Consider the following 17440-nt stretch of genomic DNA (forward strand, 5'->3'; position numbering starts at 1 on the left):
TATTACACTTCACTGACCCTCATATTATATTTAATGTCATTAGTGTAATGTACAGGTATAAACGGCAGTAAACTAGTGACAGTCTGAAGTCTGGACCACGAACACACCTCCAGTCGTGAGCGAGGTGCAAAGGTGCGCCCAAATACAAATCCTAACTTTAACATATAACAGGATTATATCATAATAATATACGCAGATGAATTTCATTAGCATCAAAAATAGATATATCATTATACTGCAGATAATTGTTCTGATTACAATGTAGGGAACATCAGCTATTGTTCTTTATATTCCTAGACACAATTAAAGTGGAATACAAATAAATAGTTGATTATATATTTTAAGCGACATAATTTATTACGTAGTAATACAAACGGTAACCTGTTAACGTTAAGATGAAAGGTATCATAGAATTACAATATATATCAAAGCACCAATATCATATTTACAGTTTTATTCTATAAAAAAATTGTACCCAAAAAAAAGTTTTTTTCTTATTTCTGTGTTATTTTTCATGGCATGGTATATTATAGAGTTGTGACAATACATTTAAAAGTAGATAAGAAATAAATAGTTAAGGAGATGTATGAGACCAAATATTCTAAGTTCTAAATTTCGTTTTATACTTACAATACAGATGATTACTTTTCTATCAGTGTTTCTATTTTGTTTTATAGATTTAAATTTTCTAACTCCCAAACACCTCGCGTTAGGATATTTGACGAAAGAAGAAAACCTCAATGTAAAGATATTCATATCTTGTCGGATCAACCTTGAATGTAACTAAAGGCAATTCAATGTGTGTGAAGGTAGTTTATAATAAGACCTCAAGAATAGTAATTAAAGGAGCTATATTATATTAAAGGCAGCATAATGATATCGAACCATCCATTGATAGTCAGGTGCTATGTATATGGACGATATCAAAACGGCTTCCTCGTTAGGAAACATCTCGACAAAGAATTATATAGTTACAAAGGATCGCGTTCACAAAAGGACGCGCCATCTAAGTATCCAATGATCTGTCACTATAATTAACATCCATCTAAGTATCCAATGATTTGTCATTATAATTAACAGCCATCTAAGTATCCAATGATCTGTCATTATAATAAGTAGCCATCTAAGTATCCAATGATCTATCACTATAATTAACAGCCATCTAAGTATCCAATGATCTGTCATTATAATAAGTAGCCATCTAAGTATCCAATGATCTGTCACTATAATTAACAGCCATCTAAGTATCCAATGATCTGTCATTATAATTAACAGCCATCTAAGTATCCAATGATCTGTTATTATAATGAGTAGCCATCTAAGTATCCAATGATCTGTCACTATAATTAACAGCCATCTAAGTATCCAATGATCTGTCATTATAATTAACAGCCATCTAAGTATTCCATGATCTGTCATTATAATTAACCATCTAAGTATCCAATGATCTGTCACTTTAATTAACAGCCATCTAAGTATCCAATGATCTGTCATTATAATTAACAGCCATCTAAGTATCCAATGATCTGTCATTATAATTAACAGCCATCTAAGTATCCAATGATCTGTCATTATAATTAACAGCCATCTAAGTATCCAATGATCTGTCATTATAATTAACTGGCATCTAAGTATCAAATGATCTGTCATTATAATAAGTAGCCATCTAAGTATCCAATGATCTGTCATTATAATTAACATGCATCTAAGTATCCAATGATCTGTCATTATAAGTGATCATCTGAGTATCCAATGATCTATCATTATAATGAGCAGCCATCTAAGTATCCAATGAGCTGTCATTATAATTAACAGCCATCTAAGTATCCAATGATCTGTCATTACAATTAACCATCTAAGTATCCAATGAACTGTCATTAAAATTAACAGCCATCCAAGTATCCAATGATCTGTCATTATAATTAACAGCTATCTAAGTATCCAATGATCTGTCATTATAATTAACAGCCATCTAAGTATCCAATGATCTGTCATTATAATAAGTAACCATCTAAGTATCCAATGATCTGTCACTATAATTAACAGCCATCTAAGTATCCAATGATCTGTCATTATAATTAACAGCCATCTAAGTATCCAATGATATGTCATTATAATTAACCATCTAAGTATCCAATGATCTGTTATTATAATGAGTAGCCATCTAAGTATCCAATGATCTGTCACTATAATTAACAGCCATCTAAGTATCCAATGATCTGTCATTATAATTAACAGCCATCTAAGTATTCCATGATCTGTCATTATAATTAACCATCTAAGTATCCAATGATCTGTCACTTTAATTAACAGCCATCTAAGTATCCAATGATCTGTCATTATAATTAACATGCATCTAAGTATCCAATGATCTGTCATTATAAGTGATCATCTGAGTATCCAATGATCTATCATTATAATGAGCAGCCATCTAAGTATCCAATGAGCTGTCATTATAATTAACAGCCATCTAAGTATCCAATGATCTATCATTACAATTAACCATCTAAGTATCCAATGAACTGTCATTAAAATTAACAGCCATCCAAGTATCCAATGATCTGTCATTATAATTAACAGCTATCTAAGTATCCAATGATCTGTCATTATAATTAACAGCCATCTAAGTATCCAATGATCTGTCATTATAATAAGTAACCATCTAAGTATCCAATGATCTGTCACTATAATTAACAGCCATCTAAGTATCCAATGATCTGTCATTATAATTAACAGCCATCTAAGTATCCAATGATATGTCATTATAATTAGCCATCTAAGTATCCAATGATATGTCATTATAATTAACCATCTAAGTATCCAATGATCTGTCATTATAATCAACAGCCATCTAAGTATCTAATGATCTGTCATTATAATTAACCATCTAAGTATCCAATGATCTGTCATTATAATAAGCAGCCATCTAAGTATCCAATGATTTGTCATTCTAATTAACAGCCATCTAAGTATCCAATGATCTGTCATTATAATTGACCATCTAAGTATCCAAAGAACTGTCATTATAATAAGCAGCCATCTAAGTATCCAATAATCTGTCATTATAATTAACAGCCATCTAAATATCCAATGATATGTCATTATAATTGACCATCTAAGTATCCAATGAACTTTCATTATAATTAACAGCCATCTCAGTATCCAATGATCTGTCATTACATTATAATCAACAGCCATCTAAGTATCCAATGATCTGTCATTATAATTAACCGGTATCTAAGTATCCAATTATCTGTCATGTCATTTTAATAAGCAGCCATCTAAGTATCCAATGATCTGTCACTATAATTAACAGCCATCTAATTATCCAATTATCTGTCATTATAATTTACAGCCATCTCAGTATCCAATGATCTGTCACTAAAATTAAAAGCCATTTAAGTATCCAATGATCTGTCATTATAATTAACAGCCATCAAAGTATCCAATGATCTGTCATTATAATAAGTAACCATCTAAGTATCCAATGATCTGTCACTATAATTAACAGCCATCTAAGTATCCAATGATCTGTCATTATAATTAACAGCCATCTAAGTATCCAATGATATGTCATTATAATTAACCATCTAAGTATCCAATGATCTGTCATTATAATCAACAGCCATCTAAGTATCCAATGATCTGTCATTATAATTAACCATCTAAGTATCCAATGATCTGTCATTATAATAAGCAGCCATCTAAGTATCCAATGATCTGTCATTATAATTAACAGCCATCTAAATATCCAATGATATGTCATTATAATTGACCATCTAAGTATCCAATGAACTGTCATTATAATTAACAGGCATCTAAGTATCTAATGATCTGTCATTACATTATAATCAACAGCCATCTAAGTATCCAATGATCTGTCATTATAATGAACCGGTATCTAAGTATCCAATTATCTGTCATTTTAATAAGCAGCCATCTAAGTATCCAATGATCTGTCACTATAATTAACAGCCATCTAATTATCCAATGATCTGTCATTATAATTTACAGCCATCTCAGTATCCAATGATCTGTCACTATAATTAAAAGCCATTTAAGTATCCAATGATCTGTCATTATAATTAACAGGCATCAAAGTATCCCATGATCTGTCATTATAATTAACCATCTAAGTATCCAATGATCTGTCACTATAATTAAAAGCCATTTAAGTATCCAATGATCTGTCATTATAATTAACAGGCATCTAAGTATCCCATGATCTGTCATTACAATTAACCATCTAAGTATCCAATGATCTGTCATTATAATTAACAGTCATCTAAGTATCCAATGATCTGTCACTATAATTAACTGCCATCTAAGTATCCAATGATCTGTCATTATAATTAACAGTCATCTAAGTATCCAATGATCTGTCATTATAATTAACAGCTATCTAAGTATCCAATGATCTGTGATCTGTCATTATAATTAACAGCTATCTAAGTATCCAATGATCTGTCATTATAATTAACAGGCATCTAAGTATCCAATGATCTGTCATTATAATAAGTAACCATCTAAGTATCCAATGATCTGTCACTATAATTAAGAGCCATCTAAGTATCCAATGATCTGTCATTATAATTAACAGCCATCTAAGTATCCAATGATATGTCATTATAATTAGCCATCTAAGTATCCAATGATCTGTCATTATATTCAACAGCCATCTAAGTATCCAATGATCTGTCATTATAATTAACCATCTAAGTATCCAATGATCTGTCATTATAATAAGCAGCCATCTAAGTATCCAATGATTTGTCATTCTAATTAACAGCCATCTAAGTATCCAATGATCTGTCATTATAATTGACCATCTAAGTATCCAAAGAACTGTCATTATAATAAGCAGCCATCTAAGTATCCAATAATCTGTCATTATAATTAACAGCCATCTAAATATACAATGATATGTCATTATAATTTACAGCCATCTAAATATCCAATGATATGTCATTATAATTGACCATCTAAGTATCCAATGAACTGTCATTATAATTAACAGCCATCTCAGTATCCAATGATCTGTCATTACATTATAATCAACAGCCATCTAAGTATCCAATGATCTGTCATTATAATTAATCGGTATCTAAGTATCCAATTATCTGTAACTTTAATAAGCAGCCATCTAAGTATCCAATGATCTGTCACTATAATTAACAGCCATCTAATTATCCAATGATCTGTCATTATAATTTACAGCCATCTCAGTATCCAATGATCTGTCACTATAATTAAAAGCCATTTAAGTATCCAATGCTCTGTCATTATAATTAACAGGCATCAAAGTATCCCATGATCTGTCATTATACTTAACCATCTAAGTATCCAATGATCTGTCACTATAATTAAAAGCCATTTAAGTATCCAATGATCTGTCATTATAATTAACAGGCATCTAAGTATCCCATGATCTGTCATTATAATTAACAGCCATCTAAGTATCCAATGAACTGTCATTATAATTAACAGCCATCTAGGTATCCAATGATCTGTCATTATAATTAACAGTCATCTAAGTATCCAATGATCTGTCACTATAATTAACTGCCATCTAAGTATCCAATGATCTGTCATTATAATTAACAGCCATCTAAGTATCCAATGATCTGTCATTATAATTAACAGCCATCTAAGTATCCAATGATCTGTCATTATAATTAACAGCCATCTAAGTATCCAATGATCTGTCATTATAATTAACAGCCATCTAAGTATCCAATGATCTGTCATATAATAACAGCCATCTAAGTATCCAATGATCTGTCATTATAATTAACAGCCATCCAAGTATCCAATGATCTGTCATATAATTAACAGCTATCTAAGTATCCAATGATCTGTCATTATAATTAACAGCCATCTAAGTATCCAATGATCTGTCATTATAATTAACAGCCATCAGTATCCAATGATCTGTCACTTATATAATTAACAGCCATCTAAGTATCCAATGATCTGTCATTATAATTAACAGCCATCTAAGTATCCAATGATCTGTCATTATAATTAACACCATCTAAGTATCCAATGATCTGTCATTATAATTAACAGCCATCTAAGTATCCAATGATCTGTCATTATAATTAACAGCCATCTAAGTATCCAATGATCTGTCATTATAATTAACAGCCATCTAAGTATCCAATGATCTGTCATTATAATTAACCATCTAAGTATCCAATGATCTGTCATTATAATCAACAGCCATTTAAGTATCCAATGATCTGTCATTATAATTAACAGCCATCTAAGTATCCAATGATCTGTCATTATAATTAACAGCCATCTAAGTATCCAATGATCTGTATAATTATAATTAAGTATCCACTGCCATCTAAGTATCCAATGATCTGTCATTATAATTAACAGCCATCTAAGTATCAATGATCTGTCATTATAATAACAGCCATCTAAGTATAATGATCTGTCATTATAATAACAGCCATCTAAGTATCCAATGATCTGTCATTATAATTAACAGCCATCTAAGTATCCAATGATCTGTCATTATAATTAACAGCCATCTAAGTATCCAATGATCTGTCATTATAATTAACAGCCATCTAAGTATCCATGATCTGTCATTATAATTAACAGCCATCTAAGTATCCAATGATCTGTCATTATATAAGCCATCTTAGTATCCATGATCTGTCATTAATAACATCTAAGTATCCAATGATCTGTCATTATAATTAACAGCCATCTAAGTATCCAATGATCTGTCATTATAATTAACAGCCATCTAAGTATCCAATGATCTGTCATTTATAATTAACAGCCATCTAAGTATCCAATGATCTGTCATTATAATTAACAGCCATCTAAGTATCCAATGATCTGTCATTATAATTAACAGCCATCTAAGTATCCAATGATCTGTCATTATAATTAACAGCCATCTAAGTATCCAATGATCTGTCATTATAATTAACAGCCATCTAAGTATCCAATGATCTGTCATTATAATTAACAGCCATCTAAGTATCCAATGATCTGTCATTATAATTAACAGCCATCTAAGTATCCAATGATCTGTCATTATAATTAACAGCCATCTAAGTATCCAATGATCTGTCATTATAATTAACAGCCATCTAAGTATCCAATGATCTGTCATTATAATTAACAGCCATCTAAGTATCCAATGATCTGTCATTATAATTAACAGCCATCTAAGTATCCAATGATCTGTCATTATAATTAACAGCCATCTAAGTATCCAATGATCTGTCATTATAATTAACAGCCATCTAAGTATCCAATGATCTGTCATTATAATTAACAGCCATCTAAGTATCCAATGATCTGTCATTATAATAACAGCCATCTAAGTATCCAATGATCTGTCATTATAATTAACAGCCATCTAAGTATCCAATGATCTGTCATTATAATTAACAGCCATCTAAGTATCCAATGATCTGTCATTATAATTAACAGCCATCTAAGTATCCAATGATCTGTCATTATAATTAACAGCCATCTAATATCCAATGATCTGTCATTATATCACCATCTAAGTATCCAATGATCTGTCATTATAATTAACAGCCATCTAAGTATCCAATGATCTGTCATTATAATTAACAGCCATCTAAGTATCCAATGATCTGTCATTATAATTAACACATCTAAGTATCCAATGATCTGTCATTATAATAACAGCCATTAAGTATCCAATGATCTGTCATTATAATTAACAGCCATCTAGTATCCAATGATCTGTCATTATAATTAACAGCCATCTAAGTATCCAATGATCTGTCATTATAATTAACAGCCATCTAAGTATCCAATGATCTGTCATTATAATTAACAGCCATCTAAGTATCCAATGATCTGTCATTATAATTAACAGCCATCTAAGTATCCAATGATCTGTCATTATAATTAACAGCCATCTTAGTATCCAATGATCTGTCATTATAATCAACAGCCATCTAAGTATCCAATGATCTGTCATTATAATTAACAGCCATCTAAGTATCCAATGATCTGTCATTATAATTAACAGCCATCTAAGTATCCAATGATCTGTCATTATAATTAACAGCCATCTAAGTATCCCATGATCTGTCATTATAATTAACAGCCATCTAAGTATCCAATGATCTGTCATTATATTATAATTAACAGCCATCTAAGTATCCAATGATCTGTCATTATAATTAACAGCCATCTAAGTATCCAATGATCTGTCATTATAATTAACAGCCATCTAAGTATCCAATGATCTGTCATTATAATTAACAGCCATCTAAGTATCCAATGAACTGTCATTATAATTAACAGCCATCTAAGTATCCAATGATCTGTCATTATAATTAACAGCCATCTAAGTATCCAATGAACTGTCATTATAATTAAGCCATCTAAGTATCCAATGATCTGTCATTATAATTGACCATCTAAGTATCCAATGATCTGTCATTATAATTAACAGCCATCTAAGTATCCAATGATCTGTCATTATAATTAACAGCCATCTAAGTATCCAATGATCTGTCATTATAATAACAGCCATCTAAGTATCCAATGATCTGTCATTATAATACCATCTAAGTATCCCATGATCTGTCATTATAATTAACAGCCATCTAAGTATCCAATGAACTGTCATTATAATTACCATCTAAGTATCCATGATCTGTCATTATAATTCACCATCTAAGTATCCAATGATCTGTCATTATAATTAACACCATCTAAGTATCCAATGATCTGTCATTATAATTAATCTAAGTATCAATGATCTGTCATTATAATTAACAGCCATCTAAGTATCCATGATCTGTCATTATAATTAACAGCCATCTAAGTATCCATGATCTGTCATTATAATTAACAGCCATCTAAGTATCCAATGATCTGTCATTATATTATAATTAACAGCCATCTAAGTATCCAATGATCTGTCATTATAATCAACAGCCATCTAAGTATCCAATAATCTGTCATTATAATTAACAGCCATTTAAGTATCCAATGATCTGTCATTATAATTAATTGGCATCTAAGTATGCAATGATCTGTCATTATAATTAACAGGCATCTAAGTATCAAATGATCTGTCATTATAATAAGCAGCCATCTAAGTATCCAATGATCTGTCATTATAATTAACAGCCATCTAAGTATCCAATGATCTGTCATTATAATTAACAGCCATCTAAGTATCCAATGATCTGTCATTATAATTAACAGCCATCTAAGTATCCAATGATCTGTCATTATAATTAACAGCCATCTAAGTATCCAATGAACTGTCATTAAAATTAACAGCCATCTAGGTATCCAATGATCTGTCATTATAATTAACAGTCATCTAAGTATCCAATGATCTGTCACTATAATTAACTGCCATCTAAGTATCCAATGATCTGTCATTATAATTAACCATCTAAGTATCCAATGATCTGTCATTATAATAAAGTAACCATCTAAGTATCCAATGATCTGTCATTATAATTAACAGCCATCTTAGTATCCAATGATCTGTCATTATAATCAACAGCCATCTAAGTATCTAATGATCTGTCATTATAATCAACAGCCATCTAAGTATCCAATGATCTGTCATTATAATTAACAGCCATCTAAGTATCCAATGATCTGTCATTATAATCAACAGCCATCTAAGTATCCAATGATCTGTCATTATAATAACAGCCATCTAAGTATCTAATGATCTTTCATAATAATAACAGCATCTAAGTATCCAATGATCTGTCATTATAATTAACAGCCATCTAAGTATCCAATGATCTGTCATTATAATTAACAGCCATCTAAGTATCCAATGATCTGTCATTATAATTAACAGCCATCTAAGTATCCAATGATCTGTCATTATAATTAACAGCCATCTAAGTATCCAATGATCTGTCATTATAATCAACAGCCATCTTAGTATCTAATGAACTGTCATTATAATCAACAGCCATCTTAGAATCTAATGATCTGTCATTATAATCAACAGCCATTTTAGTATCTAATGATCTGTCATTATAATTAACCATCTAAGTATCCAATGATCTGTCATTATAATTAACAGCTATCTAAGTATCCAATGATCTGTCATTATAATTAACAGCCATCTAAGTATCCAATGATCTGTCATTATAATCAACACCCATCTAAGTATCCAATGATCTGTCATTATAATCAACCATCTAAGTATCCAATGAACTGTCATTATAATCAACAGCCATCTAAGTATCCAATGATTTGTCATTCTAATTAACAGCCATCTAAGTATCCAATGATCTGTCATTATAATTAACAGCCATCTTAGTACCCAATGATCTGTCATTATAATTAACAGCCATCTTAGTACCCAATGATCTGTCATTATAATCAACACCCATCTAAGTATCCAATGATCTGTCATTGTAATTGACCATCTAAGTATCCAATGCTCTGTCATTATAATCAACATCCATCTAAGTATCTAATGATCTGCCATTATAACAACCATCTAAGTATCCAATGATCTGTCATTATAATCAACAGCCATTTAAGTATCCAATGATCTGTCATTATAATTTACCATCTAAATATGTAATGATCTGTCATTATAATTAACAGCCATCTAAGTATCCAATGATCTGTCATTATAATTAACAGCCATCTAAGTATCCAATTATCTGTCATTATAATTAACAGCCATCTTAGTACCCAATGATCTGTCATTATAATCAACACCCATCTAAGTATCCAATGATCTGTCATTATAATCAACAGCCATCTGAGTATTCAATGATCTGTCATTATAATTTACCATCTAAATATCCAATGATCTGTCATTATAATTAACTGCCATCTAAGTATCCAATTATCTGTCATTATAATTAACAGCCATCTAGGTATCCAATGATCTGTCATTATAATTAACAGCCATCTAAGTATCCAATGATCTGTCATTAGAATTAACAGCCATCTAAGTATCCAATGATCTGTCATTATAATCAACAGCCATTGTAATGTAATGTGTTACCAGATATTTAATTAATGAAAGGAACAAAAATGATGCTCATAGCGACGATAAATATTCACAAAAACATTTATATCATTTACATAATTCTGTGAAGTTCTTTTGGCTCTATGTTGTATAAATGTGTATGAAATGGACATTTACGATAAATTCTTACATTTATGTCAAATTTTAACGGATATGTTTAACGATTTGCATATTTTGGTTTACTTTGAAGCCAGTCGCATCATGTTTGTATATTTAACTAATTAGAGTGTAGTTTACGTAGAAATTCCAATCGAAATCATATTTTACAATATCGTGAGTTTTCTCTAGTCTTCAAATAGTTATTGTTATTGAATATTTCTATGTGATCATGTTTTTTATTGATATATAATAAAAGAAAGAAACCATTGATATTCATCTCGATATATTTCGTTTTAAAAACCCCAAATAATAAATCGCTTCTTAAATCCCTCCTTATTGTATTTGTATGATAAACTACACATAAATTATACCTAAATTATAATGGTTGCTTACCGGAATTAAATGGTAAAATTGCCAAATTGTCGATAATCATGTGTTGTCTCGTGCTTACGTGGATTTTATTTAATTTGTTATTTGTGTTTTCTTGATTTATATGATAACGTAAAGAAAAGAACATGTATTTTCTATTTTTAAGAAGTCCATTACTATGTATATGTAATAGTTTTAAACTACAAAACGTTTGTTGATTTAGCACCTTAAGTTCTACCGGAAATTCTTTAGACTTTAGATGTGTAAAAAAAAGCCTACTTTACTGTCTGGAATGTTTTAAGTGTCTACCAGAGTTTCACAAACGTCATCAGTGTCTGGCCCAAACAGGTGTTAGCTTCTGTAGGACTTAAATAATGTCCATAATCTACATACATGGTGCAGAAGTATGCTCGATTTGTGTTCTACTGTACTAGTACCACACCGAAGGTATCAACATTAACTAAAGAGAAAGATGTGCGCAATGATTTGGATGACTTGGGGCGAGCGAACCAAACATTCGAAAGAGATCCGATTGATGTTAAAATATACAAGGGTTTGAGTAGAAGAGCAATAAATGTAACGATAATGGCGATAAAGATATTACATAATTTAAAATAAAATATAAAAGAAGACATGCAGTATAAAATGTTTGCAGTATCTTAAGAACCATGTCACATAAAATGAACTCGTGACAAACAGGCTTCAATTACAACCTCAAAAGCTTAAGGCATGTTAGATATTACGAAGGATATATTCAAATTTAGATGAAGGAAGTTTGGAAAGAATATTATGCTGGATTTATGCATATGATGTTGGCCCTTTTGACCTTAGCTTCCTTGCCGATGTCACAATTCGCACATAACGGTCCTGCAATAATGATCATCTCGCCCAGGACACTTAAACACCGGACAGATTTGCATGTGACGATAAATTCATCTCCGCGACATTCATCTCCGCGACATGTGTGAACATTTTAACGTGCATCTAATAACGACTTTGTCACGGCTGTAGGGATATCATACAACATTTCAACAATTAGATTCATGTTCGTGTTTTAATTTGAGAAACCCTTCGTAGAATTCAGGCAGTATACGTTTCATGTTGTACCTAATTACATTATCTAATCATCAACTACAAAAACGGTCTTATTTACACGCACCCCGTCACTCCTTAACGTGCAATATCTGTCCTATGGAATGTCACGCCTCGCACTTTAGGATTTATTTCATTTTCTTAGCAAATTTTGTATCCATTGCTTTCCCATACATATTGTCATTTTAGATAAATAACCTAGTGACCTAGAATTGTACGGCGTGTATCGTGTATCGATGTGATCTAGAATTGTACAGCGGATGTCGATGTGACCTAGAACTGTACATCGGATGTCGTTGTGACCTAGAATTGTACAGCGGATGTCGCTGTGACCTAGAATTGTACGGCGTTTGTCGATGTGACCTAGAATTGTACGGCGTGTGTCACTGTGACCTAGAATTGTACAGCGTTTGTCGATGTGACCTAGAATTGTACGGCGGGTGTCGATGTGACCTAGAATTGTACAGCGTTTGTCGATGTGACCTAGAATTGTACGGCGGGTGTCGATGTGACCTAGAATTGTACGGCGGGTGTCGATATGACCTAGAATTGTACAGCGTTTGTCGATGTGACCTAGAATTGTACAGCGTTTGTCGATGTGACCTAGAATTGTACGGCGGGTGTCGATGTGACCTAGAATTGTACGGTGTATGTCGATGTGACCTAGAATTGTACGGCGGGTGTCGATGTGACCTAGAATTGTACAGCGTTTGTCGATGTGACCTAGAATTGTACGGCGGGTGTCGATGTGACCTAGAATTGTACGGCGGGTGTCGTTGTGACCTAGAATTGTACGGCGTGTATCGTGTATCGATGTGATCTAGAATTGTACAGCGGATGTCGATGTGACCTAGAACTGTACATCGGATGTCGTTGTGACCTAGAATTGTACGGCGGGTGTTGCTGTGGCATAGCATTGTACGGCGGGTGTCGATGTGACCTAGAATCGTACGGCGGATGTCGCTGTGACCTAGAATCGTACGGCGGGTGTCGATGTGACCTAGAATCGTACGGCGGATGTCGCTGTGACCTATAATTCTACGACTGGACCTTGAGCTAGAAAATTTGTTTTTCTATTCATTTCAATATGTATTGGTTATGGTATAAAGTCTGATCATCAATTCTTGTTTCCGTTATAATATTTGCTTCCTTTTGTCAATAGGTCCAATGGCTACAAAATGGCGGTCGTTGTGGTGTGTGTGGTGACCCGGCGTCCGGACCACAGGAGCACGATGACAATGGTCACTATGCCAGCGGTATAACTGTTCGTACCTATAACCAAGGCGGGTCCGTTAACGTCACAGTGGAAGTCCTCAGTAACCTTCTTGGCTATTTTGAATTCCGACTATGTCCCCGTAACAGTACCAGCTTCAAACTTACACAGGAATGTTTCGAACAGAATGTGTTATGGATAGAAGAGTCTTGGAGTACCAGGTTCTATGTGGGCAGTCGAGGTGGCATCTATGATCTGCATGTCAAATTACCGTCCAACATCGCATGTACTCATTGTGTGTTTCAGTGGAAATACAGCACTGGTAAGTCACGTCAACTACCACTCTTCACCCTACATAAACAAAATGTAGAGCAGTTAAAAAGTACCAGACGCTCCAAAGAATAAGCGTCTTTTTGTCCATCAATTACATCTGACATGTTATGCAGATCAAGTTCACTAATTCCAAATCTTCAAAAACAAGATATCGCCATCTTTAGCAGCTTTATATCTCTATTTTTATTGTTCAATCTGATAAACGTGTATGGTTCTAATAATCGTAATGAATATACTGGCGGCTAGTCAAATCTGTGTTAATCCAACGGCCTTCGTATGTTAATTCATTGAATTGATATTTTTACGCAATGGTCATGTAAAAAAAAATATTTTATTCTTCATTATTCGTATTTTATTTACAATTTATCACAAGCATTCCTTTACTCAGTTATCCAGTTTGATATTTGATTTGTTTAGTTTATAACTTTTAAAATACTTGTTCCGATGAAATGAAATGATCCTGTTCAGTGTTCCAAATATGTTTCAACATTACTATTGCACCTTTTGTCTATTTTTGAAAAAAGAAATGTGATCGGTCTTGAACAGTAAATTGCTATATTGAAATAGGTTTTAGTGAAGAACATCTTCAGAATTGGTTATTTATCTTTTCTTTTAATTCGCTGCCAAACTGAATGCTGCTTACACTGTGTTTGTAGGGTACCGGATGGGCGGTATAAATCGGTGTGAGTGTATGGGATGTGGTAAACAAGAACAAATCTACAACTGTGCTGATGTGTCAATAACTCCCAACCCTGGTGCCGCCACATCACAACCTTTCGGCTTCATACCCGTCAAGCCAAGTCCTACATTTCTGTCCTCACCCGAGAACCAGTCGTACATACTACGTCAGAGACTACGGGAACAGCTGCCTGTGTTCCCCTGGCCGAACGGGCTGCTGATACCACACAACATGATGGAACCTTCGTCCTCAGCCTCCAGTAGGTTCGACCACAATGACAATGGACACAGGGACACTAATGCCGGTGTTATCAACAGGATGCTGTTAAATGACCTCAACAGCAACGTACCATTACCATATATAAAGGGTATAGACCCTTCTAGGATTTTACCTGGTATTCTACCATCTATAAACTTTACTGCCACCTTCAATCAAAACTTCACTGGGCGCTCACCATTCAATCATTTAATTCAATCCAGTGTACATCGTCCTCATCCTCACCCTCATCATCGCCATCATCAAGTGAAATCCACGCCATCTGTTGTTAAAACCGTACCAACGACCACACCAGCGAACCAAGCTCTAAACTTTAGAAAATGGAATTTTACCGAGTATTCCACTAGCCCATCAGAAAACAAAATTAGTCCCACAGACAAGAAAATCAACAATACCGGATATTCTTCCGGCGATTCTATCCTATATCCTTTGTTTACACCCGCCAAGAAAAGTAGTCCTACTATTCCAATGAAAAATAAGACGTGTGACGTTTACTCGCCGGAGTTCAATTGTAAAGGGATTGGACAGCATTCTAAAACCCCGGACATCGAGGAATGGTGTTTGGTGAACTGCCAGGCAGGAAACTGTGTAAAGGATATCTGTATCTGTGGGTGCGGCATTCTCCGTGACCCTAAGCGCCATTTTTGTCATGGCATCGGGGTGTTTGCTTCTGTACCTGGGATGGACGCATGGTGCCGGTCAGTCTGTGACCAAACGAAATGCCCAGCTAACATATGTGATGTCCAGACCTGTCTCAAATAGGTGGACATGTACCTGACCCTACCTGGTTGGAGAACATCATCCGCGTTTGTCTTTCGTGTAGGAATTCTATGATAATAATCATATGATTGAATGGCATTTAATATGTCACAGGGAGGAATGTTTAGGAAGTGAGTTATCGCCGTAACTCTGACATCAGTAGTAAATCTAAAACAGAGGTCAATTAGCTGTAACATGATAATAGAAATGGTCACGTGGTCCAACACGAATTTACCGACGGATACTTATTATCATATTCTGGCTTTTATTTTTATTTATTTACTGTTTGTGTTTTTATATTGCCTTTTGGTTTTATCAAACATCATTACGACCAAGAATGTACACTTATTATTAAACAGCTGTCTATCAAGAATAACGTTGATATGACTGAGTATTACTGTTCACGAGTATGACATCACCCTTCATATAAATGAACCATCAAATAGTTCTGTCAAGTGTTCGTACTAGACGTAATTTTTCTACACTAAATGAACCGTCAATTCTCGGCATGTCCCAGTTTGCACTGCGCACCAAGCTCACAGTGAGATCCATCATGTTTGATAGCTACTCATACGCCCAGATGTATTGAACAAACGACTTCTCCCACGGACCTTTACTATAATGTTAGCCTGTCCCATTACACATAATTCGCTTATACATTTACTTATATTGACTTTAATATTAATTTCTTAACTCTTGTTATTAATTTCTTAACTCAACACGAAGACAGACATACCACTGATATATCAGCTAAAGGATTTCTATAGATAAAGATATTGATTAATCCTGTTACATCCAGTGATATTTTAACTGTATCATGATACGTGTGTCCTATAACTTATATTGTGTCTGTAGCTATCTCTGTCTTATTTATTATGTGACTATCTAATAGGTCCTAGGTGATGTTTCAAAGCATCAGCGCTCAATTGTCTTCAATACAATGTTATATTGTACATATTATATCGAAGTTACCAATATGAAGTCTTGTTTTTGTAGATTCTGAATATGATAACTATAGTTTACTCTAGCATTGATCGATTTTATTTTGGGAACTACGTGTCAGACCAGCATTTCGCATGTGTTTGTATACATCAATAAAACCCAATAAAGTTTTATTCCATTAATACAAAAAGTGTTTGAACGTTTTATGTTATGACAATTACTCCGATGTTGGCGTGTATCGGTATATGAGGAAGACTTTTGCTATAGTCTTCATTAGCCTATAAAAGCTGTAGTGTAGTACAGTGTTTCGCGGCAGTAACATTTTACGGTTTTGCTGTTTGTAATTTATTTGCAGTGGTTAATTTTCGCGAACCACCTTTATGGCCTTTGAAAACTTTACTTAATATGATGCAATATATAAAACATTTGTACAAATTTGCGAGGTTTTCGTGAACTATGGTAAATCAGCGAGTTTAACAACATTAAAACGGCCGCCAATACAGGCAACTTTACAGTCACTGTCACAGACATGGTATCCTTCCCTCTTATATAAAAAGATGTCGCGGGTTGCTTGAATCATCATATTCTGTCTTACATATTATACCAGCGTTTATTCAAAAACATGCACTCTTACCAC

The 17440-nt window shown here is 33.4% G+C and overlaps 1 protein-coding gene across 1 annotated transcript in view; it reads left to right on the plus strand.

Moving 5' to 3' along the window:
• LOC138320126 (uncharacterized) overlaps positions 1-16924 on the plus strand; it is a 46518-nt gene extending 29594 nt beyond the window's left edge. Inside the window, exons 2-3 of the mRNA XM_069263188.1 lie at positions 13764-14136; positions 14804-16924. Of these exons, the coding sequence (XP_069119289.1) occupies positions 13764-14136; positions 14804-15864 (1434 nt within the window). The 3' untranslated portion in view covers positions 15865-16924. The remainder of the gene's footprint in view (positions 1-13763; positions 14137-14803) is intronic.
• Positions 16925-17440: the final 516 nt, after the last annotated feature.

The sequence above is a fragment of the Argopecten irradians genome, chromosome 3 (assembly GCF_041381155.1).
Source record: "Argopecten irradians isolate NY chromosome 3, Ai_NY, whole genome shotgun sequence".
Lineage (NCBI taxonomy): Eukaryota > Metazoa > Mollusca > Bivalvia > Pectinida > Pectinidae > Argopecten > Argopecten irradians.